The 25295-nt window shown below is 44.9% G+C and overlaps 1 protein-coding gene across 1 annotated transcript; it reads right to left on the bottom strand.

Annotated features, from left to right (window-relative positions):
- Nucleotides 1-11014: 11014 nt before the first annotated feature.
- Nucleotides 11015-15802, bottom strand: LOC132387401 (zinc-binding protein A33-like; the record flags this gene model as incomplete). The annotated part of the gene is made up of 6 exons (XM_059959766.1): nt 15580-15802; nt 13874-14028; nt 13089-13184; nt 12473-12706; nt 11221-11243; nt 11015-11133 (listed from the first exon to the last, which is right to left on the bottom strand). Coding segments are annotated over exons 1-6 (850 nt in total), but the record flags the coding sequence as incomplete, so codon positions are not given.
- Nucleotides 15803-25295: the final 9493 nt, after the last annotated feature.

Genomic DNA, 25295 nt, shown 5'->3' with positions numbered 1-25295 from the left:
TTTAATTTCTGATGTTCTATCTCTGTTAAAGGCCTTTCTTGTATAAAAGCTATATCTATTTTCATTTTCTTAATGTATGTTAAAATTCTGTTTCTTTTCACCGGTCCATTAAGCCCATTAACATTAAAACTTGAAAAAAAATCAGTAAATTATTCATTATGTTTAACGTGGTTACTCCATTCTATAATAATACATAATATTTCAACTCTCATAGTACCTTGGGGAATTATTTTAAAATTCTCCATGTTGCTATGTGTCTCCCCTCCGATCATCCAGGCAAGGAAAGAAAGATAAAAGAAAAATATAACTCCTGCTAATTTTGTGAATGAAAAAAAATACACAACATCACCCCCCTCCGTTGTGCGGGTCATGGCAAACGCCATGATTACACACGTGAATCCCGTAGCGATCGATCCGAAGTTCCCCCAGTTCCCCCGTAGCGTGAAAAAAGTATATATAAGAAAAAATATCACTATTCTCGATAAATATTTCTCACATTTTTACCTGTCCCCCCCCCGTATCATATAATAAAAAGAATATTTAAATATTCTTCTGCTCTTAATGTCCATCATCTCACTTCAGTATCCCTGTCTTCATCTTTGAACTGTTTCAGTTTTAAAACTTTACTATGATTAGTGAGAATTTTGGAGTTTTTGTGCAAACTCCTCTGCATCCTGATGATTAGTAAAAAATCTTCTTTTTCCGTCATCGAAAAATTATCAGTGTTGCTGCGTGGCGCAATATAAATTTCTAACCCTTTTCCCATAAAACATTTTTCGCTGGCTTAGATTTTTTCTTTCTCTTCTGAAGGTCATAACTTCTTTCAGGATAGAAAAGAACTGCTTTCTCTTCTATCATCAATGGCTCATTTTTCATTCTGGCATATTGGGCAGCCGCCTTCAGGATCTTTTCTTTATCTTGATACCTTAAGCATTTTATCAAGATTGGTCGTGGGTTTTGATCTTAAAGCTCTGTGGACCCTTTCCATTTCAATCAACTGGGTTCTCTCTTCCATTTCCAAATTTTCCGGGATCGATTTTTCAAACAAATTTTATTGGATCCTCTCCCTCTATCCGTTCTTTTAAGACCAACAATTTTAATATTATTTGGTCTACTAAAATTTTCAAGCACGTCTATTTTTTCCAACAGTCGTTTTCTTTCTGATGTCCAGGCAGGAGTACTTTCTTCCATTTTCTTTACTCTCTCAATAGTGTCTCCCGATATTTCTTCCAGGTTTTTAACTTTCTTGTCCATTTTCTCCTGTTTTTTTTTCACCATTTTATCAAACTTAGCCTTCATATTTTTAATATCTTCTTGTATTATTTTAATTTTTTATTTTAATTCATGCATTATTTGCACCAAAGAAGGAACACTTATATGTCCAGAATATCTTCCATCTCCAATCTCTTCCTGTTGTTCTTCTTTTACCTCCTGATCTTCATCTGTTTGTTCCAGAGAATCCGAATCCACCGCGGGTTCATAGTCACTTCCGCTTCCAATGGTAGCTGGGATTTGTAGTACCTTATGCTCATGTTTGCGCATGCCCTTTCCTGCGCGCACGCGCAGTTCCTGTTGTTCCTTCTTGGAGACTGCAGATGCTGCGGGCGATTTCTGTTCTGTCTCGCCGGATTGAGGTGCACTTGAGTCCGAGGCTTCTTCATGGTGGCCGGCTCAACTTGTATTATATTCAAAGTAATAGTTTTCTTTTTTGTCTCTTTAGAAGGCATCTCTAAGGAAAATCCTGAGTAGTTTAGACGTCGTTTTTAGGAAATATTTACTAACTTTTCTTTATTTAAACATTAATTTATTAGTTTTTTACGGGAGAGCTGGATATCCGCGTCTCGATCCCACGTCATCACGTGACGTTCCCCGCCGCCCCCCCCCAAACAATTTGTGTGTGTTACTCTGCTTTAAATAGAGTCAATTATTTGGGCTCCACAGCTGCCTGTGGCTGATTCAATATCCTGTGGATAAAGGAATTCCTCCTCATCTTTGTCCGAAATGGACATCCCTATAGTCGGAGGCTGTGCTTACCGTTCTCGGCCCACCCACATCCTCCCAACATCAACTCTTTCCAGACAGGTGACAGAGAGATCTGGAGAGACCCTTCATCAGGACCTGTGTAGCTTGGATTACCAGCATCTGCAGATTTTCTCCTGTTTAATTTTTAATGCGAAGTTAATAAGTAAACTTCTCGATTAGTCAGAGTCTCAAAAGTTATGGGGAGGAGGCGGGAGAATAGGGTTGAAAGGGATAATAAATCAGCCATTCTTCTAAACTCCGGTGAGTACAGGCCCAGAACCATCAAACTCTCCTAATATGTTAACTCTTTCATTCCCGGAATTATTCTTGTGAATGTTCTTGACCCCATCCAATGCCAGTACATGTTTTCCGATAGAAGGGAACCAAAACTGCTCACAATACTCCAAGTGTGTTCTGACCAATGCCTTATTAAAACCTCAGAATTACATCCTTGCTCTTGTACTCTAATCCTCTTGAAATGAAAGCAAACATTGAGTTTGCCAATCTTACCACTGACACAAATAGCAAGTTAACCTTCAGGGAATCCTGCACAAGGACACCCATGTCCCTTTGCCCCTCTGATTTTTGAATTTCGCCCTGCTTACAGAATTGTCTATGCCTTTATTCCTTCGACCAAAGTCGTACTTGCCTAAGTTTGTACCTTCCAAACACTACCTGTGCTACAACATCCTTATTACGTATACTGGTGCATTCAAATAAGACCATAAGACAAAGCAGCAGAAGCCGGCCATTCGGTCGTTCCAATCTGCTCCGCCATTTTATCATGAGCTGATCCATTCTGCCATTTATTCCCACTCCCCCACCTTCTCACCATGACCTTTGATGCCCTGGCTACTAGCATACCTATCAATCTCTGTCTTAAATACACCCAATGACTTGGCCTCCACTGCGCAAGAAATTCACAGATTCACCACCCTCTGGCTAAAAAAAAATTCTTCGCATCTTCGTTCTGAATGGGCGCACTTCAATCCTGAAGTCATGTTCTCTAGCACTGGACTCCCCCATCATGGGAAACAACTTTGCCACATCCACTCTGTCCATGCCTTTTAACATTCGTCATGTTTCTGTGAGGTTCCCCATCATTCATCGAAACTCCACGGAGTACAGTCAAAGAGCAGTCTAGTGTTCCTCACCTGTTAACCCTCTCATTCCCGGAATCATTCTAGTCAATCTTCTCTGAACCTTCTCCAATGTCAAAACATCCTTTCTTAAATAAGGAGCCCAAAACTGCACACAGTATTCCAAGTGAGGTCTTACCAGTCCCTCAACATCACATCCCTGCTCTTATATTTTATTCCTCTGGAAATGAATGCCAACATTGCATTCGCCTTCTTCACGACCGACTGAACCTGGAGGTTAACCTTAAGGGTATCCTGCACGAGCACTCCCAAGTCCCATTGCATCTCAGAACTTTGAATTCTGTCTCCATTTAAATAATAATCAGCCTGTTTATTTCTCCTACCCATACACTTTTCAACATTGTATTTCATTTGCCACTTCTTTGACCATTCTCCCAATCTATCGAAGTCTCTCTGCAGACTCTTTGTTTCCTCAGCACTACCGGCCCCTCCACCGATCTTTGTATCATCAGCAAACTTAGCCACAAAGCCATCTATTCCATAATCCAAATCATTGATATACAATGTAAAAAGAAGTGGCCCCAACGGACCCCTGTGGAGCACCACTGGTAACTGGCAGCCAACCAGAATGGAATCCCTGGCCAATCAGCCAACACTCTATCCACATATATACCATGGGCTCTTATCTTGTTTAGCGGCCTCATGTGTGGCACTTTGTCAAGGGCCTTCTGAAAATCCAAATAAACAACATCCACTTCATCTCCTTTGTCCAGCCTACTTCTAATCGCCTAAAAAAATTTCAATGGGTTTGTCAGGCAGGATTTTCTTTTGAGAAAACCATGCTGAGGTTGGCCTATCTTGTCATTTCCCTAGAGATACTCCGTAACCTCATCCTTGACAATCGACTCCAGAAACTTCCAAACCACCGATGTCAAGCTAACAGGTCTATAATTTACTTTTTGCTTCCTTGCCCCTTTCTTAAATACCAGAGTGGCATTTACAACCTTCCACTCCTCCGGAACCTCCACTCCTCATGCTCCGATCATTGCTATTGCCTCTGCGATCTCCACAGCTACTTCCTTCAAAACACGAGGGTGCATTCCATCTGGACCTGGAGATTTATCTACCCTGAGACTATCCAGCTACCTGAGTACTTTCTCTGTCGTAATTGTGACTGCGCACACTTCTCATCCCTGACACCCTTGAGTGTCCGGTATACTGCTGATATCTTCCTCAGTGAGGACAGATGAAAATACTTGTTCAGTTCCTCAGCCATCTCCTTATCTCCCATTACAACTTTCTCCAGCATAATTTTCTATCGGTCCTATATCCACTCTCACCTGTTTTTTTACTCTGTATATACTTGAAAATGCTTTTAATATCTTATTTGATATTATTTGCTAGCCTCCTTTCATAGTTCATCTTTTCCCTCAATCACCTTCTTAGTTTCCTTTTGTAAGCTTTTAAAAACTTCCCAATCCTCTATCTTCCCACTATTTTTTGCTTCCTTGAATGCCCTCTCCTTTGCTTTTACTTTAGATTTGACATTTCTTATCAGCCACAGTCGCATCCTTTTTCCATTCGAAAATTTCTTCTTTTTTGGAATATATCTGTGTTGCGCCTTCCTCACTTCTCGCATAAACTCCAGCCACTGCTGATCTGCCGTCCTCCCGCTAGTGTTCCTTTCCAGTCAAATTTGGCCAGTTCCTCTTTCGTGCCACTGTAATTTCCTTTACTCCACTGCAATACCGACACATCGGATTTCGGCTTCTCTTTCTCAAATTTCACAGTGAACTCAATCATGTTACGATCACTGCCTCCTAACGGTTCCTTCTCCTCAATCTCTCTAATCACCTCTGGGTCATTGCACAATATCCAATCCGGTAGCTCTGATCCCCTGGTGGGCTCAACAACAAGCTGTTCTGAAAAGCCATCTCGTAGACATTCTACAAATTCTCTTGAGATCCAGTGTCGACCTGATTTTCCCAATCCACTCGCATGTTAAAATCCCCACAATTATCATAACACTGCCCTTCTGGCAAGCCTTTTCTATTTCCTGTTGTAATTTGTAGTCCACATCACTGCAGCTGTTAGGAGGCCTGTAGATAACTGCCATCAGGGTCCTTTTATCCCTGCTATTTCTTAGCTCAACCCAGAAAGATTCTGCACCTTCCGATCCTATTTCACCTCTTTCTAATGATTTAATATAATTTCTTACCAATAAAGCCACGCCACCCCCTCTGCCAACCTGCCTATCCTTCCGATACACCGTGTATCCTTGGACGTTCAGCTCTCAGAGACATGCATCCTTTAGCCACGTCTGAGCGATGGCCACAAAATTATACCTGCCAATCGGTAGCTGTACGACAAGATCATCCACCTTATTCCTTGTGCTGTGTGTATTTAGGTGTAACACCTTAAGCCCAGTATTTGATACTTTTTATTTTGATTGCACTGCAACTCATCCGATTGGCTGCAAATTTGCCCCATCACCTGCCTGTCCTTCTGACATATTTACTGCTCACTATCTTAGATGTATTTATGTTTTCCCCTCCTCCACTCTATCATTCCGGTTTCCAATCCCCCTGCCAAATTAATTTAAACCCTCCCTAACATCTCTATTAAACATTCCCGCTATGATATTGATCCCACTGAGGTTCAGGTGCAACCCGTCCTGTTTGAACAGTTAATACTTCCCCCTAAAGAGATCCCAATGATCCAAGAATCTGAAGCCCTGCCCCCTGCACCAGTCTCTCAGCCACGCATTCATCTGCCTGATCCTACTATTCTTGCCCTCGCTAGCATGTGGCACAGGTAGCAATCCTGAGATTACTACCCTGGAGGTCCTGCTTCTCAGCTTCCTTCCTAACTCTCGGAAATCTCTCTTCAGGACCTCCTCCATTGTCCTCTCTATGTCATTGGTACCAACAACTACCAAGACAGCTGGCTGCTCGCCCTCTCCCTTCAGAATATTCTGGACCCGATCCGAGACATCCCGTACCCTGGTACCTGCGAGGCAGCACACCATGCGGGTATCTCTATCAGGCTCACAGAATTTCCTGTCTGTTCCACTGACTATGGAATCCCCTATGACTACCGCATTCCTCTTCTCCCTCCTTCCCTCCTGCACAACAGCGCCAGGCTCAGTGCCAGAGACCCGGTCACCGGGGCCGTCCCCTGCCAGGTCATCCCCCTCAACAGCATCCGACACGATATTCTTGTTGCTGAGGGGGGCAGCCACAGGGGTGATCTCCACTATCCGGGCATTTCCCTTCCCTCTCCTGACAGTCACCCAGTTTTTTGACCCCTGTAGCCTAGGGATGACTACCTCCCTGTAGCTCCTGTCTATCACCTCTGCATTTCCTCTAATAAGCAGTAGGACATCAAGCTGCAGCTCCAGATCCCTAACACGGTCTCCGAGGAGCTGAATCTCGGTTCACCTGGTGCAGATGTGGCTGTCAGGGAGGCTGAAGGTCTCCCCGGATACCCACATCTGACACCCTGAACAAAGCACTAACCCTGTAGACATGCTACCAAATTCTTCAGGAATTAAACAAAGAAAGATAGGTCTACTCACCCACTTACTTCGCCAAGCACACGAACTTTTTAAACCGTTAGTTAATGTACCCTGCTGTTCCCCCGTCCGTCCGGGCCGATTTGCCAAGGGGAGAAAAAGAGTCGGTGCCTCGCTCTCGCCTCTTCCCGTTACCGCCTGAGCCCGTTGAGCCAAAGCCCTACACTCTGCTGCCACCCACTCCGCTGCCCGCTGTATAGGATGGTCATTCTTTTATACTCTCCGCGCTGTCCTGCGCAGTCTCGCTGTTCTTGTACGCGAAGTTTTTTTTCATCTGCCTTCCTTCAGAACATAGCTCCCACGCCGCCCTTCTTGTCCCAGTCCTGTATTCATCAGCCTATTCCACACTGTTCACATGAAAGTCAGCAAGGCCTTTGATATCGATGATAGACTACAAGTGGAGCATTGTCTGCATTTCCGGTTCCCGAATATGGGGAGGATGTCATTACACTGGACAGGAGGCTTCAGGAGGATGTTACCAGGTCTGGGGGCCTGGGTTAAAAGCTTGGGCTATTCAGCTGTAGTGTAGGATGTTCAGGTATGACCCCTTTTCGAGGGAAATAATTAATTAGCTTAAATAACGTTTCTTTTACCAAGAAATGGGAGGACAGAACCAGAGGGCTCGGACTGAACGTGAGACGGGAATTTTTTCTCAGTGGTCTATCGGGTAAGATTCTCAGAGAGAGGGAGGTCGGTAAATGGAATTTGCCCTCAGCCGCTGTAGAAACAGGTAAAAATAAAATATTTTAAAATAAATTTGGGCAGGATGGGGAATGGTTGGTGGAATGGGGGGGGGGGGCGCAAACACACACAAATGGGCCATGCTGAAGAAGACATCATAGACTTGCAGATTGATGAAGTGGGTGTGGGTTCAACATCCATCAAACCCTCTCAGATCATCCTCCTGAGGAATCTCACCCCGGAGTCTGTCTGTGAAGTGTTGATGTGACGTCACGTCAGAGGGCAGCTTAGTGTCACAGAACAGACAGACTGGGTAAGGACGGCAGATTCCAATCCTAACTGGGAATTTGTGCCTATTTCTGTGGCCGTGTGTCACACTCTGATAGTGTGTGTGTGTGTGTGTGTGTGTGTGTGTGTGTGTGTGTGTGTTGATTGTGGTAAATATCTGTGTGGTGTGTATACACATTGAAGGACAGTGTGCACGTTGAAGAATTTGTATGTTACAGTGTGTCATCACATGTCTGGTGTGTGTTGACAATGTGTCACACGTGATTGAGTTGTTTAAATGAATTAATGACTATCTCTGAAGAGATTGGTTTCCAGGTTACTGAGGGAAATAACAACGTACATTGCTGAGACTCTGACTACAACCTGCCAGTCCTTCCTGTGTATGTGTGTGAGGGAGCTTTGCCAGGGCGGTTATGCTGAGTGTGCTTCTCCAGAGATGAAATCTTGACCCATGTCAATGCTTGTTGGTGTGTCCGAGCTCATTCTCACAATGCTTCAATGTAGTGGTCTGATCACCATAAGCCATAGGAGCAGAATTAGGCCATTTGCCCATCGAGTCTGCTCCGCCATTCAATCATGGCTGATCCTTATTTTCCCTCCTCAGCCCCACCCCCTGGTCTTCTTCCCGTAACGTTTGATGCTGTGTCCAACCTGGAAACTATCAAGCTCTGCCTTAAATACACACAACAAGTTCCACAAATACACCAGCTGCTAGCACAAATTTCTTCGCATCTCTTTTAAATAGACGCCCCTCTATCTTGAGGCTGTGCCATCTTGTCTTAAACTCCACCACCATGGGAAACATCCTTTCCACATCTACTCTGTCTAGGACTTTCAACATTCGAAACGCTTCAATGAGATCACCCCTCATCTTTCTAAATTCCAGCTAGTACAGACTCTGCTATCAAAAGTTCCTCGAATGATAACCCTTTCATTCCTGGAAGTATCCTTATGAAACTAAACTTCTGAAATGCCAGCACATCTTTTCTTAGTTGAGGAGCCCAAAACTCCGGGACAGCTTCTTCAAACAGGCCATCAGACTGATTAACTCACTGTATTTCTATGTTATATTAACCAGCCTGTTGTACATAATATTCATCATAAATTACTATAAATTGCACATTGCACATTTAGACGGAGATGTAACGTAAAGATTTTTAATCCTCATGTATATGAAGGATGTAAGTAAAAAGTCAATTCAATTCAAATCAATTTCTTGTTTTTGTTTTCATCCTAGTCATTCTTTCAGTTCCTCTCTGTAGATATTTAAAAGCTTCCCAATCCTCTGTCTTCCTACTAATTTTTGTTTTCTTGTATGCCCTAACATTTGCCTTTCCGTTAATTTGTCTTCCATTGTCAGCCACAGTTTTACTATTTTGCCATTTGAGTATTTATTTATTTTTGGAATACATCTATCCTTCACCCTCTTCATTTTCCCAGAAACTGACACAATTTCTGCTCTGCTGTCATCTCTGCCAGCATCTCCTTGCAATTTGCTTTGGCCAACTCCTCTCTCACACCACTGTAATTTATCTTGCTCCTCTGAAATACTACAATGTCAGGCTTTACTTTCTCCTTCTCAGATTTCAAGTTGGACTCAGTCATGTTGTGAGCTCTGCCTCCTAAGGGATCTTTTAACTACTCACCTCTGGTTCAAGACATAACACCCAATCCAGTAGAGCTGTTCCCCGAGTAGGCTCAACGACAAACTGCTCTAGAAAGCCATCACATTGCATTCAACATACTCACTCCCTTGAGATCCTTTACCAACCTGATTTTCCCAATTGACCTGCATGTTAAAATCTCCCATGATTATCATAACATTGTCCTTTTTATCAGCCTTTTCTATTTCCAGTTGTAATCTGTGGTCCTCAACCCACTGACTGTTGGGAGGCCTGTATATGACTGGTGTCAGTGGCATTTTTACTTTTGCAGTTCCTTACCTCAACCCACAAGGATTCAACATTTTCTAATCCGATGTCACATCTTGCTACTGATTTACCAACAGAGCCACACCACCCCCTCACCCGACCTTCCTATCCCACCGATACATTCTGTAACCTTGGACACTCAGATTCCAACTACAACCATCCTTCAGCCACGATTCCGTGATGGCCACAACATCATACCTGACAACCTGTAATAGTGCAACAAGATCATCCACCTTATTTCTCATACACCATGCATTGAGATATAGCACTTTGTGTACTGTATCTGCTACCCTTTTTAATTCTGCATCCCTAATGCACTGATACTCATCCTACTGGCTGCAATTTTCTCTTCTCCTCTGTCCGCCCTATCTGACAGTCTGACTGCACGCTATCTTTGCATTTTTACAATCAGTCCTATCCCTTCACTCCATTTCCCCAGCACCCCCCACCAAATTAGTTCAGACCCTCCCTAACAGCTCTATCAAACCTGTCTGTGAGAATATTGTTCTCCCTTGGGTCGAGGTGCGAACCATCCCTTTTGAGCAGGTCATTCCTCCACCAGAACAGATCCCGATGATGCAAGAATCTGAAGCCCTGTTCCCAGCACCATCTTCTCAGCCATGTTTATCTGTCAAATTATCCTGTTTCTACCCTCACCAGCACGTGGCACAGGCAGCAACCCTGGGGGTGCTGCTTCTGAACTTTCTACCAAGCTCTCCAAATTCTATTTTCAGGACCTCTTTGCTTTTACTTCCAATGTCATTGTCACAAATTTACAAAGATATCTGGCTCTTTTCCCTCCCTCTCTAAAATGCTGCGGACACGATTCGAGTCATCCCTGACCCTGGCACCCAGGAGACAACATACCATTCGGGTATCCCGTTCACATCAATAGAGTCTCCTGTCTGTTCCCCTGGCGATTCAGTCCCCGATCATGACCACTCCGCTCTTCTGCCTCTAACAACAGTGAGAGATGCTGATCCGGAAGGGGGAAGACCTGTGTCAGTCAGAGTCTGCACTCACAGGGCACATGAAAAACTTGTGTATTTTCCTGACAATCCCTGTCACCACACTGATACCCACTTTTATTCCCTACTATATAATCGTCAGTATTAAATTCCCAGCTCCTCTGGTAGATCCAAACTCATGTCCTGGTGTGTTAGTGCATTTGCCTGGGATTGGAACACAGTGGTTCATCTGCCAGTCCCGTGTGTTGGTTGTATTGTGACCCTGTGCTGGTGTGTCCAGGGGTCTGACATCTCCAGCTGACCATGTGACAGTGATGTCCCCCGGCTGGTGGGCTTGATGTGGAATAAAGTTCAGTTCCCCTTCAGCCCAGTATTACAGACAATCTTTGCCTCAAATTGGAACTAAATTGAGCTTCATAAACAACGAGAAATGAAACTTTATAATTTTACCTCGATTAATAGCATCAAGCGTTTCTCTCAGCACTGTTTTCAACAAATAGAGGTGATCGAATTTTTCAACCGGTTGGGTCTCATCTATCACTGACAATTCCTGGATATCATCATTAATCCTGTAAATATTAAACTGCTGGTTATAATTTGCTATTCTGAACTATTTTACAAATCCATTCAGGGTTTCAGTAAAGAGTCTGTCCTACCTTCTGTTCCGACGAGCTTCCGCCTGAAATAAATAAAACACAAATGCGATTAGACTTGGAGGTACTGTACATATCCTGAATTTCATCCGGATCATTACAAGGTGATGAAAATTCCCACTCCCGCAATCATTCACACACACGGACAATGCAGAACCACGGGGTAACTTACAAGGAAAGTGTCTGAATGTCAGACCATTACTGAGAGGATGAAACTTACAGGGAAGACAGGACAGGCTGTGCATTATTATCCGGATATGACGTCAGTGTGATAGGATGGAGGAATTTAAGATCAGTGATGTATGTGATTGTGTGCGGGTGGAGGAAGTACCTCTATTTATGGGGAGATTTGTGGGGAGATGTAATTCCAGATGGATTTTAACAAATTCCACAAGAAATTTAGTGAGGAGGATGTGGAACTCAGTGCCACAGGAGTGGCTGAAATGGAACAGCAGAGACTGAACGTAATGGGGAGGCTGGGTAAACACGTGAAGGACCAGAGATTTCGGGGCACTGTTGCTGGTTGTGGTGAGCAAGTGGCAGGAGAATTGTGAAGAGGGAAATTGAGATGAGAAAATGGGCCGAATGGCCTGGTTATGTTTTGAACGATTGAACGTTCATTTGAATGTTATCTGTAAAAGTAAAGAGACAATAATAGTTTCCCTAATCTGATGGGAACCAGATACAGAAGATAAGCCTGATGTGTGGGTCAAATTCTTTGTTCTCACTGATTGACAAAGAGACCCTCACAGCCACCGCACCAGATACACTCACAACCTGTGAATGGAAATGGGAGTTAATGAGAGTTTTAGAGGATATTTAATGTAGAATTAAGGATACAGTCCGCAGCTCTGTGTTAAGATCAGAGTAAATAACTTCAGAGAAATTTGCATTCTGTCCTGGGATGTACAGAAGTTGTGCAAGTCCAGTTTTGGGACAATATACAATAAATGCAGGAGTAGGACATTCGGCCCTTCTAGCCAGCACCACCATTCACTGTGGTCATGGCTGATCGTACACAGTCAGTACCCGGTTCCTGCCCTCTCCCCATATACCTTGACAGCACTATCTATAAGAGCTCTATCTAACTCTCTCTTGAAAGTATCCAGAGACTTGGCCTTCACTGCCTTCTGTGTGAAGTCGCCAGAGCGGCAATTAATTTGTTAAAATTGGCCTCGGTGCTGTGTTTATTTCAAATATACCACTGTTCATTTAGTGCCCTTTGACAGAAACAAATTGAAATATAATCCCTCACCTTGAGAAATATCACACTGTCTTTTTGATCCATCTGTTCCTTTAACTTAGTGATTTCCTCCTGAATAAACCTTATATTCTCTTGAATCTCCCGAAGATTTTTCTCCATTGGGTTGAGAATCCTCTTCTCTTCTTTCCTGAGGTGCCTGAGTAAGCTCTGCTCTTTCTCAGTGATAATCTGGCGCAGTTCAGCAAACTGGGATGTGACGTGGGACTGAAGGCTGTGTGACTGTTCCTGTCGAAGGAAAGGTGAAGATTAATATACTGCATTGCTGTGCTCTGTTTCCTTTTGTCGTTCAGTTCGGTCTGTCAAAGTCCATGCATTCCCGTCAACACCATTCCCTCACGTTTTGCTGAAACCTACCCTCACTTCTGACCCATAAACTCCCATCTGATTCACACACACCGTCCCCACCTTTACAAGGTTAACGGTAATATGCCATTCATCCAGTATGTCCTTGGGATGTGTCGGACAGGGGGAGTCTGCAAACTCCACACAGACAGCAGCAGAGGTCAGGATCGAACCCAGGTCACTGGAGCTGCGATACTCGGTTATTCTGCATTAAATGGAGCAAAAATCGACAGTAATATCAGAAATTCCGCTCAGGAAGCCTCACCCGAACTCCGGAAATCTTCTCTTTCTGTTGCTGCTCCTTTTCCTGGAAGTCTGATTTCTTTTTTGTGAGAGAGTCTAAGGAAGATTTTATCTGATCCTAGAAGTAAGAGAGTGAAGGAAATAGAAACAAAGATGCACCAAAAGAAACAGGTGATCAAACCCGATTATCACACAAAATGCCGGAGGAACTCAATGAGTCAGGCAGCAACTATTCAGGGGAAATAAACAGTCGGTGTTCCGGGATGAGACCCTTCATCAGGACTGGGAAGGAATGGGACAGGAGCCAAAATAAAAAGGTTGGGGACGAGAACCAGCTGACAGGTGACGGGTGAGACATCGTGAGGGGGAACGTGGGGGAGGATGATGAAGTGAGAAGCTGAGAGGGGACAGGTGGAAGATGTAAAGGGCTGTAGAAGAAGTAATCTAATACGAGAGGACAATCGACCATGGAAGAAACGGGAGGAACTGGGCTGTTTGCGGCCCTGAATGGTGACGAGGGAGGAGGTTAGGAGTCAGATCCCACTTGTCCCATTTTCAAGTATCAGTGCCAGGAGGGAGATCAGTGGGCAGGAGCGACTGGATCAGGGCGATACAGTATGTAGAGCGCGATCCGTATCGAGAGCGGTCAGTTGCGGGGTGAGGAGGTGGGCTGTGGGACGGAGAGATGCTAGAATCCCGTTGGAGACGGCAGAAGTTGCAGAGAATGATGTGTTAGTTATAGAGGCTCGTGTGATGATTTGTAGGAGAAAGGAAATGCGTTAAGTATTAAATTAATGTTATTTTTACCGTGTAGATTTTAACAGCTTCTTTAATCGGCATGAAGCGGTGCTCTCTGTGTTCCTGCGCGTCTCTACAGATCACACAGATCGGTGTCCTGTCCGTTTCACAAAACAGCTTCAGTTCTTCCTCATGTTCCTTGCAGTGACGTTTCCTTTCCTTCCCTTTCGGGTTCAGGTTTAGATTTCGAGCTTTTTCAGCCAGATTTGCTAAGGCCCGATTCACCCTGAGGGTGCAGTCAGCAAACGCCTCTCTACATTCCGGGCAGGAGTTTCTCTCCTGCTCTTCCCAACACCGTGTGATACAAGAGCGACAGAAGTTGTGTCCGCACTCCAGTATAACCGGATCGGTGAAGAAATCCAGGCAGACGGGACAAATTGCCTCCTCGGTCCAACTCTCGGCCTTTCTTTTCGAAGCCATGTTAACTTCCTGATTCAGAATGTTTTCACTTTCGGGGAGCAACTGATCCCCTGCAGTACCGCGATTGTCCACTACGCGCGCTGCAGTCTCAGGGAGTGAACATTCTGCTGCTGGATATGTTCAGTGGAAATGCTGGCTATTTCCATGTTAGTGTGGGATCAAAAACAAATTAAACAGGGAAAAGATAAGAAAACGCCCAATGGACTGTCTAATCCCGGCGATGAGCGTAGGTGAGTTGGCCATAAACCCAGCAACCCCATCTCGTAAACACGTAGAGCAACAAAAAACGTTAGCTGACTGTCCAAAGGCCCCATCGCTCCGATCGGAAGGACCTTTCCGGATCGAGATCCTTCATCTGAACTGTCTCAACCCGAAATGTCGATTGTCCATTTCCCTCCACAGATGCTGCCCGACCCGCTGAGTTCCTCCAGCAGCTCGTTTTTTTTTATCTTTCTCCAGGTCTAAGAGAGTCGGAGTGGAGGGTAAAACGGTGAATAAGTAAACAGTGAAAACATGCCATTAAACTGGGGATGCGGAGAGAATATTGTGCTGTGAGGAGAGAGATGCAGTGGTGATGACCGACCCGTGGCTGCAGGAAAAAGCACAGGACTGGTCATTTTACGTCACAGGGTGGAAAATGTTATTTTCTCGGTGAGGTCCTGATTTGAACAGCCCTTCGTGAGAAAAACTTCGTGACTTGACCCATGTCCGACCCATCTCCAATCGAGGGCCTGGTCTCCTTCACTCTGGATACAGATCAGATGTTGATACATTTTTTTAATCAAAATAAGCTTTATATAAAATACTTAGAATGATAAAACGTGCCAATCCCTTTACCCAATGAAGTTACATTCGTTCTCTGTGGGGTATTCTGTTGTCTGTTGTCGCTCATGTGCCCCCTGGGGTGGTGAACAATAATTGTGAGGCTTCCTCAGCCAACCCGGCCTCTCCCAGTCGAGCAGTAGAGGGACCCGATAGTTCCAATGGTGTCCCTGTAGTCTGGACTGTGCCAGTCGGCAGCATTCCTGTATGACAGGGTGTGGTGAACTACATATACCTGTCTGGACACCCCCCCCCTCCCCCGCGCGCTGACTGTTCCTGAGGCTCCTCTATAAAGCACCCCTCTATAAAGGCACCCCTCTATAAAGGCGATTGGTGGCACTGCTCCTCCCTCAGTCTCCAGGATGTTGTGTGGTGGTCGCTTGCTGCTGACGGTGCTTTCTTCCAGCCAATAACAGCCTACCTTGACTCACTTCTCCGAGAGTTATTGATGGTGCATCACAGGGGTTCCCAACATTTTGTGCCAAAGACCGATACCAGTAACCGTGGACCCGAGGTTGGGAACCGCTGCTCTCCGGACATCTCGATGTGATGGCAGGCCAACAAGTTTCGGGCGTCTTTCCCCGAGTTGATGATCTTCCAGCAGCATTCGCTGTCCGTTTCTCTGCGCGTCCTAGGAACAGCCTGAGGATCAGTGAGCCTTCTGTCACGCAGTTGCTGTGGCACAGGCCCTTGCATCTTTCTCCACAGATCTTCGCCAGCCCACAGTCCGCAAAGAGGTGAGAGACCGTCTCGTCTCCACTGCAGTAATCTCGGGGCAGCGCGCTGTGGGAGTGATCTCCGGGCATGCAGCAAGGATCAGACTGGGAGGGACTCTCTCGTCTCCACTGCAGTAATCTCGGGGCAGCGCGCTGTGGGAGTGATCTCCGGGCATGCAGCAAGGATCAGACTGGGAGGGGCCCTCTCGCCGTCAGACGAGGCGAGGACTTGGTGCCTGTTGGTGAGATGTGGTGATGAGGCATTCTGCCAGATAGTCTGGACTGTCTGCTCAGGGAACCACTCCACAGTGTCCATCCAGTCCTTCTGCTGCAGTAACTGCAGGACATTCCGTGCTGACCACTGTCTGGTGTCCTTGTGGTCAAAGCTGCTGGTCTGAAAGAACTGTCACCAATTTCATTAACACAAGGTTTATATGGAGAAACTTCCTGATTGAGACAGACACAGTCTCACAGGGTATTTACAGGGTAGGGGCAGGAATGATGTTTCTCCTGGTTGGGCAGTGGAACCAAGGATCACAGAATCAAAATCCTAAGAACAAACTGTGACTGACATGTCCAGCTCCCAGCAGCAGCCCGTCCTCTCACACACACAGCCAATCAGAGATCACCGCAGGGAGAGAGGTGCTCCCATTGGCTGAGGGTGTTAGTGGGCGGGACGCTGAGCGCCCGGCCGGGCCTGAGTTTGGAACCGGGACCGAGTGGGCCGGAGACCGGGAGCTGCGCCTCGGGTTTCGGCTGCACCACCGGCGGGTCGTGAATCCTTTCGAAGGCAGAGCTGAAGAGACTAGCGGAGATTCCGTGAGATGTTTCAGCTACACGGAGGACGCCCGGCCTTTCCCCGCCGAGGATCGGGGCCTGTTGTCTGGAGTTCTCTCCCAGACCCGTCCCTTCCTGCCCGGAGACGGGAGCTGCCCCGCAGCGGCTGCCGATGGATCTCCGGAGCTCTCACCGCTCCCCTGTGCAATCCGAACGGCTGAAAACCAAGGGAGAACAAGGCGCAAAGGTAAACTCGTGCTTCTGAAAATAAGGGACAGGAGCAGGCGTGGCCACTCGGCCCTTTGCGCCTCTTCCGCCCTTTCCTCAGAATACCCGATCTTTGACATCAGCGCCACTTTCTTGCAACGTTCTCATCATCGCTGAGCCCCTAAATTTGACTTTTGAATTTGAAAACTTGTGGAGAAAATTCCAAATATTAACCAGAAATCTGGGTGAGGAAATTTCTCCGGATCTCAGCCCTGTCTGTGACCCCTTGATCAACACCCCCCCCGGACAGGGGAGTGTCATTCTGTCCCCCTACCCTGTCAATACCCTGTGTTTGTGTCTATTTCAGTCAGACCAGCTCTTATTTCTCTAGTTTTGAGACATGCCCCATCATTGTAATCTCTTTAAGGTCTCTACCACAACCCAAAATCAATCTGGGAAACTTCTTCATTCCCTTTATCCGATAGACTGGGACGGGGACCAAACCTGTGCACAGTGTCCCATGTAAAGGTAAACTCGGACTTTAGAAAAAGGAAACAGGAGCAGGCCATTCGGCCCTTTGCTTTTGTTCTGTCTTTCACTCAGAATATGCCTGATCTTTGAGATCAGCGCCACTTTCTCGCAACGTTCCCAGCATTGCAGAGCCCCAAAATCTGTCCTTTGAACTTAGAAACCTTGTGGAGAAAATTCCAAAGATTCACTGCCCTCTGGATGAGGAAATTTCTCCTCATCTCAGTCCTGCTGAGGTGAAACTCGGATTCTGTGACCCCGGTTCCTCACCACAGCCAAAGGAAACATCATTCCTGCGTCTGCCCTGTCAATACCCTGTGAGACTGTGTCTGTCTCAGTCAGACGGCCTTTTATTTCTCTAATTTTGAGACAGGCCCGGTCAGTATAATCTCTCCGAGGACACTACCTCACCTCCTAAATCAATCTGGGAAATCTCTTCATTCCCTTCATCCCACAGGCTGACTCCGGGAGGGAGACCAGACCTGTGCAGTGTTCCATGTACGCTCTCACCAGGACCCCATATACCTTCAGAGGAGATCTTTATTCTTCTATTCAAACCTTCCTTCCCATTCAATGCTCTTCATTTAATATCGAAATCAAACAGCGAACAGACACAACACAGCCTCAGCCATGAATTTAAAGGGAAGGTGTTGCAACAGTTTGAGCTTCATACCGGGGGCCACGGAGCAAGCAGGGTGTCACAAAGGGAAGAATAGACAAGAGACAATAGACAATAGGTGCAGAAGTAGACCATTCGGCCCCTCGAGTCTGCACCGCCATTCTGAGATCATGCCTGATCATTCACTATCAATACCCAGTCCCTGCCTTGTCCCCATATCCCTTGATTCCCCTATCCATCAGATATCTATCCATCTCCTTCTTGAAAGCATCCAGAGAATTGGCCTCCACTGTCTTCCGAGGCAGTGCATTCCACACCTCCACAACTCTCTGGGAGAAGAAGCTCTTCCTCAACTCTGTTTTAAATAACTGACCTCTTATTCTCAATCCATGCCCTCTGGTACTGGACTCTCCCAACATCTGGAACATATTTCCTGCCTCAATCCTATCAAATCCTTTAATTATCTTAAATGTTTCAATCAGATCCCCTCTCAATCTCCTCAATTCCAGCGTGTACACGCCCAATCTCTCCAATCTCTCTGCGTAAGACAGCCCTGCCATCCCAGGAATCAACCTAGTGAATCTACGCTGCACTTCCTCAATTGCCAGAATGTCCTTCCTTAAACCTGGAGACCAAAACTGTACACAATATTCCAGGTGTGGTCTCACCAGGGCCCTGTACAAATGCAAAAGAACATCCTTGTTCTTGTATTCAATTCCCCTTGTAACAAAGGCCAACATTCCATTTGCCCTCTTCACTGCCTGTTGCACTTGCTCATTCACCTTCATTGACTGGTGAACTAGGACTCCTAGGTCTCTTTGCATTTCTCCCTTACCTAACTCGACACCATTCAGACAATACTCTGCCCTCTTGTTCCAGCTTCCAAAGTGGATAACTTCACATTTATTCACATTGAATGACATCTGCCAAGTATCTGCCCACTCACTCAGCCTATCCAAGTCTCCCTGTATTCTCCTAACGTCCTCATCGCATGTCACACTGCCACCCAGTTTAGTATCGTCAGCAAACTTGCTGATATAGTTTTCAATGCCCTCATCTAAATCATTGACATAAATTGTAAAGAGCTGTGGTCCCAATACAGAGCCCTGTGGTACCCCTCTAGTCACCCATTCACTGCTACCCTTTGCTTTCTATCTGCCAATCAGTTTTCTATCCATGTTGAAACCCTGCCCCCAATGCCATGAGCTCTGATTTTACTCACCAACCTCCTATGTGGCACCTTATCGAATGCCTTCTGAAAATCTAGGTACACAACATCTACTGGCTTACCCTCGTCTAACATCCTTGTTACACCCTCAAAAAGCTCCAACAGATTAGTCAAGCATGATTTGCCCTTGGTAAATCCATGCTGGCTCGGCCTAAACCTATTTCTGCCATCTAGATGTGCCACTATTTCATCCTTAATAATGGACTCAAGCATCTTCCTCACGACTGACATTAGGCTAACAGGGCGATAGTTCTCCGTTTTCTCCTTCCCTCCCTTCTTGAAAAGTGGGACAACATTAGCCACTCTCCAATCTTCAGGAACTGATCCTGAATCTACGGAACATTGGAAAATGATTACCAATGTATCCACTATTTCCTGAGCCACCTCTTTTAGAACCCTCGGATGCAGACCATCTGGACCCGGGGATTTATTAGCCTTCAGTCCTACCAGTCTACTCATCACAGTTTCTTTCCTAATGTCAATCTGTCTCAATTCCTCTGATTTCTTATGACCCTGGCCCATCCATGCATCTGGGAGATTGCTTGTGTCCTCCCTGGTGAAGACAGATCTAAAGTATGCATTAAATTCTGTTGCCATTTCCCTGTTTCCCATAACAATTTCTCCCAATTCATTCTTCAAGGGGCCAACATTGTTCTTAACTATCTTCTTTCTCTTCACATAGCTAAAAAAGCTTTTGCTATCCCCTTTTATATTTCTGGCTAGACTGAGCTCATACCTGATTTTTTCTCTCTCTATTGCTTTTTTAGTTAAGATCTGCTGTTCCTTAAATCTTTCCCAATCATCTGTATTCCCACTCATCTTAGCCCTGTCATACTTCTTTTTCTTTAATGCTATACAATCTCTGACTTCCTTTGTCAACCACTGTGGCCTCTTCCCCCTCTTTGAATCCTTCCTTCTCATTGGAATGAACTGCATTTGCATCTTTTGTATTATGCCCAAGAATATCTGCCACTGCTGATCCACTGTCTTTCCTGCCAGGGCATCCGCCCATTTAACTTTGGCCAGCTCATCCCTCATGGCTCCGTAGTCTCCTTTATTTAATTGCAACACTGACACCTCTGATCTGCCCCTATCCCTCTCAAATTGTAGATAAAAACTTATCATGTTATGATCACTACTTCCTAATGGCTCCTTTACTTCAAGATCACTTATCATGTGGGAGTGTGGGAGTGTTGTATGTCTGAGCCCAGCTGTGTGTGTTTGTTTATCAGAATCAGGTTTAATATCACCGGCGTTTGTGGTGAAATTTGTCAGCAGTAGATTGCAATATTTAGTAATAAAAACTACAGATTACAATTAGTATGTGTGAAATTATATTTAAAATGAAGTGCAAAAAGTGAGGGAAAATTCTGAGGAAGTGTTTATCGGCACATTGTCATTTAGAAATCTGATTGTAGGGAAGAAGCTGTTCCTGAACCGGTGAGTGCGTCGCCATGGTCCTGTACATCCTCCTTGATGGTAGTAATGAGAAGAGGTCACGTCCTGGGTGATGGGGGTTCTTAATGATGGATGTCACCTTTTTGTGGCATCATCTTTTGAATGTGTCCTGGATGCTGTGCAGTCCAGTGCCCGTGAAGGAACTGGCTGAGTTTACAACTTTCTGCAGCATTTTCCGATCCTGTGCAGTGGCTTCTCCACACCAGGCAGTGATGCAACCAGTTAGAACTCTCTCCACAGTACATCTGTAGAAATCTGCAAGTGTCTTTAGTGACAGACCGATTCCCCTCAGTCTCCGAATGAAATATAGGCGATGTTGTGCCTTCATTGTAACTGCATCAATATGTTGGGCCCAGGATAGTTCCTCAGAGATGTTGACAGGCAGGAAATGGAAACTGCTCACCCTTTTCACTTCTGATCCCTCGATGAGGACTGGTGTGTGTTCCCTCGACTTCCCCTTCCTGAATCCACAATCAATTCCTTTGTCTTCATGATGCAGAGTGCAAGGTTTTTGCTGCGACACCACTCAACTTGCTGATCTATCTCACTCCTGTACTCCTCCTCGTCACCGTCTGAAATTCCAGCAACAATAGTTGTGTTGTCGGCAAGTTTATAGATGAGCCTAGCCACACTGACGTGGTGTAGAGAGAGTAGAGCAGTGGACTGAGCACACATCGTTGAGCTGTGCCAGTATTGATTGTCAGTAAGGAGGAGATGTTATTTCTGATCCACACAGACGGGGGTCTCCTGGTGAGGATCCAGTTGCAGAAAGAGGTACAGAGGCCCAGGTTTTGGAGCTTGTTGATTACAGTTGAGGGTCTGATTGTGTTGAACGCTGAGCTGTAATCACCTGCCTGACTTGTGTATTGCTATTGTCCAGGTGATCTAAGGCCGAGTGTGAGCCAGTGAGTATTGTTGACAGATTGTAGAGATTGGGAAATTGCAGTGGGTCCCTGCACACAGACAGGATTTGATTGACCATGACCGTCCCGTCAAAGCACTTCATCACAGTAGTGAGCGTCACTGGGCGATAGTCGTTGAGGCAGGGCACCCTGGTATTTTTGGGCACTGTTATGATTGTCGACGTTTTGAAACGTGTCTTTGTGTGTGTCTACGTGTGTTCGCAATCTTGAACAGAGAGACAGAGTATTTGAGGCTTTCAAGTTCGATGCAGGAATATTTCCAGTAATTGGTGTGCCTCGAAATACGGGACACAGTGTTGGGCCGACCATTCAGATCAGAACAAAATCATTTACCCAGCAGACTGAGCTCACAACCCGCTCTTATGTTTCAGTTATTTACAAATTGAAATGTAGAACTTAAAATGTGCAAAGTAAATTTATTATCAAAGTATAGGCACATCACCAGGTATAATCCTGGGATTTGATTATGTTGTAAATTCAGTAAACTCAAGAACCATTATAAAATGAATGAAAGATCGCCTCCCAACATGACAAACAAAACCATGTGCAAAAGACAACAAAATTCAAATACAAAAGAAATAAAACTAAAAAAATAGCCCAGAAATAAGCATCAAGAACATGAGATGAGATGAAGTTTAGGGATCTGCTCTCAATTAGGAAAATGTTTTGGTTTAGCGAATTTTTCAGTATCATCTCCCATTCTCCATAATTATTTTTTTTTCCCTTCTATGATTGACAAAGTCTTTAAGGATTGGGATGAACTAGGTATTAAGTGTTTTTGGGACTTGTTTATCTCAGGATCTTTTGCATCATTTGACCAATTGTCAAATAAATTTGCACTCCCACAATCATATTTTTACAGATACCTTCAAATTAGAGATTTTCTATGTTTCCAATTAGCTACTTTTCCTCTAGGTCCTGATAAAAATTTACTGGACAATCTTTTAAATTTAAAACCTTTTCTTAATGGTTCTATTACCGGTATCTATAACTTGTTGATTGATTCGAGACAAGATTTTTTAGATAAAATAAAAAAAAATCTTGGCAGGATGACCTAAATTGTCAGATTTCTTATGATAGATGGAATAAAATTCTTAAATGGGTAAATAAATCATCTTTCTGTGCTCGTCATTCTCTTCTACAATTCAAAGTAGTTGATAGATCTTACATTTCTAAACAGAAGCTCTCCAGTTTTTACCCGAATGTTTCTCCACTTTGTAATAAATGCAACTCTGCTGATGCCTCTTTAATTCATATGTTTTGGTTTTGCCTTACAATTGAAAAGTTTTGGCGGGAAGTATTTCATACCTTCTGCCAACTTTTTAGGGTCCAATTTGACCCAAATCCCCTTACTGCCTTGTTTGGTATTATTGCAAATGAAGATATAACTTTAATTACTCCTAACCTACAGGTTTTAGTTTTTACCTCTCTTTCAGCAAGAAGAGCAATCTTGCTTAAATGGAACGAGTCTACCCCTCCTACACATCTTCAATGGCTACGTAATATTATATCGTATTTAAATTTAAAAAAGATCAGCTGCTCAGTCTTAAATTTGAAACAATCTTTTTTACGATATTTGGGGATCATTCCTAAATTACTTTTCCAATTTATAAAGTTTAACAGTGCACAGACATTTATGTATATTTTTAATCTTCTCTTCTGAAGTGAATATGTTTTTTTTCTAATCCATTGTCATCCATCAGCTTTTTTGTTTGGTAGTTGGTAGGGGATTGACTTTTTATATATACATAAAAAATTCTTTTATGATGTATAACCTATCTTTAAATTTTTGATTAGATTGGTAGATCTTCATGTGTTATGCTATGACATTTTGATCAATTTTACTACAATATATGAATGTACACAAGTTATGTTCAAATGTATCTATGTGTTGCACTCTAAATCTTTTTCTTTCTTCTGAATAAAAATATTGTTAAAGGAAAGAAGGACCTGTTGGTTGAGTGTAATAACTGTTCTTGAACCTGGGGTTGAGGCTCCTGAGGCTCATGCAACTTCTTCCTGATTGCAGCATTGAGAAGAGAGCATGGCCTGGGTGGTGGGGGTCCTTGATGATGAATGCTGATTTCCTGCGACAGCGCTCTGCAGAGATGTGCTCAGTTGTGAGGAGAGTTTTACCCGTGATGTCCTGGGCCATACAACTGAGGAGAGACAGTTCCTGCTTTTTTGTAATTGCACTTGTGTCCTCGGCTCGGGACTATTCCTCTGAAATGTTCACACTGTGGAATTTAAAGTTGCTGAACGTCTCCACCTTTGAGCCCCGATGAGGATTGCCACATGGGTTCCTGTTTCCTCCTCCAAAGTCCATAACCAGTTCATTGCTCTTGCTCTCATTGAATGAGAGGCTGCTCTTGGACCATAAGACCATGAGAGACAGAAGCAGAATTAGGCCATTTGGCCCATCAAAACTGCTCTGCCAATTCATCATAGTAAATGCATTTTTCCTCCCAGCCCCATTTTCCTGCCTTCGCTGCGTATCCTTTCATGTCCTGACCAATCAAAAGTCCATCAACCTCTGCCTTAGCAAAAGGAAAAGCAGCATCCGTCATCAAGGCAAGATGAGGTGAGGCACCTCCCACTCCATACCTATCCATTTCTGTCCCTCCCCCTCCCCACTCTCTTGCCTACAAACCTCACTTTCACTCCTTGCCTTTCTCTTCTCTCTCTCCCTCCCCTCCCTCAACTTTCCCAACTCTCTCTCACACTCTCCTCCCCTCTTCCACACTCTCCCCACACTTCCCACTCTGCCAACTCTCTGCTTCACTCTTTCCTCCCCAATATACCCCATTCTCCTACTCTTGAACCCTCTCTCCCCACGTTCTCTTTCTTTCACTCATCCCTCTCTTCCCTCCATCCCTCTCTTCCCTCCATCCCTCTCTTCCCTCCGTCTCCCCGTTCCGTTTTCCCCTTTCTCCACCCATCTGCAGTCTCCCTTACTCTCCCCCTCACCCCCTCTCCCCTATCTCCCCCTCTCTAAGATCAATGATTCAGTGCTCTGTTTACACTTGTTTAGTAGAATGTTCATATCACTTGTTCCTTTATCAATTCTTTCACTCTTTGTTTTAGACTTGGGATTGTGTTTTTCATTATATATTGTACTTCTCACTTACTGTAATCCAACAAACAATCCAGCAGCATCCTCGGGAAGTTCCCACTCCCCACTGATCGAATCCTCTTATTTTGCTGATCTCGGTCCGACAAGTCCACTCTTTATTAATTTCCATAGAGTTTGTCTGACCTGCTGAGTTCCTCCAGCATTTTGTGTGTGTTGTTCTCCGTTACACCTCCTTCTACTGTGCCCCTTTCTTTTCCCATTTCCTGCACCTCTCTCCCTTCCTCCATTCTTACCCATTTCTCCCACGCGCTCTCACTCCCACTGTGGACTTTTCATTGCAGTCTCTCTCCCCCTTTTTCACACTCTCTCTCTCACACACACAAAAACCTCTCCCCTGTATTCCTCTCTCAATCACTACCACACTCTCCTCTGCTCCAGCCCTCTCCATCTCTTCCACCTCCACGCTAGTCCACTCCTTCCTTTCTCCCTATCTCCTTCCCTCCCTCTCTATCCCACCCCTGTTCCCGCTCTCCTGCTCTCCTCTCATTTGCCCAAATATCACATAAAATGGTTCTCCCTCTCTGCCTCCACTCCCTCTATCGCTGCTCACGTTCTTACACTCCACCTTCCTTCCTCCTTCCCTCGGTGCCTCTCTTCACC

The sequence above is a fragment of the Hypanus sabinus genome, unplaced genomic scaffold (assembly GCF_030144855.1).
Source record: "Hypanus sabinus isolate sHypSab1 unplaced genomic scaffold, sHypSab1.hap1 scaffold_1817, whole genome shotgun sequence".
NCBI classification, from domain to species: domain Eukaryota; kingdom Metazoa; phylum Chordata; class Chondrichthyes; order Myliobatiformes; family Dasyatidae; genus Hypanus; species Hypanus sabinus.
Note: the sequence above shows the minus strand (reverse complement) of the source record. Positions and strands in the feature narration are given on the sequence as shown.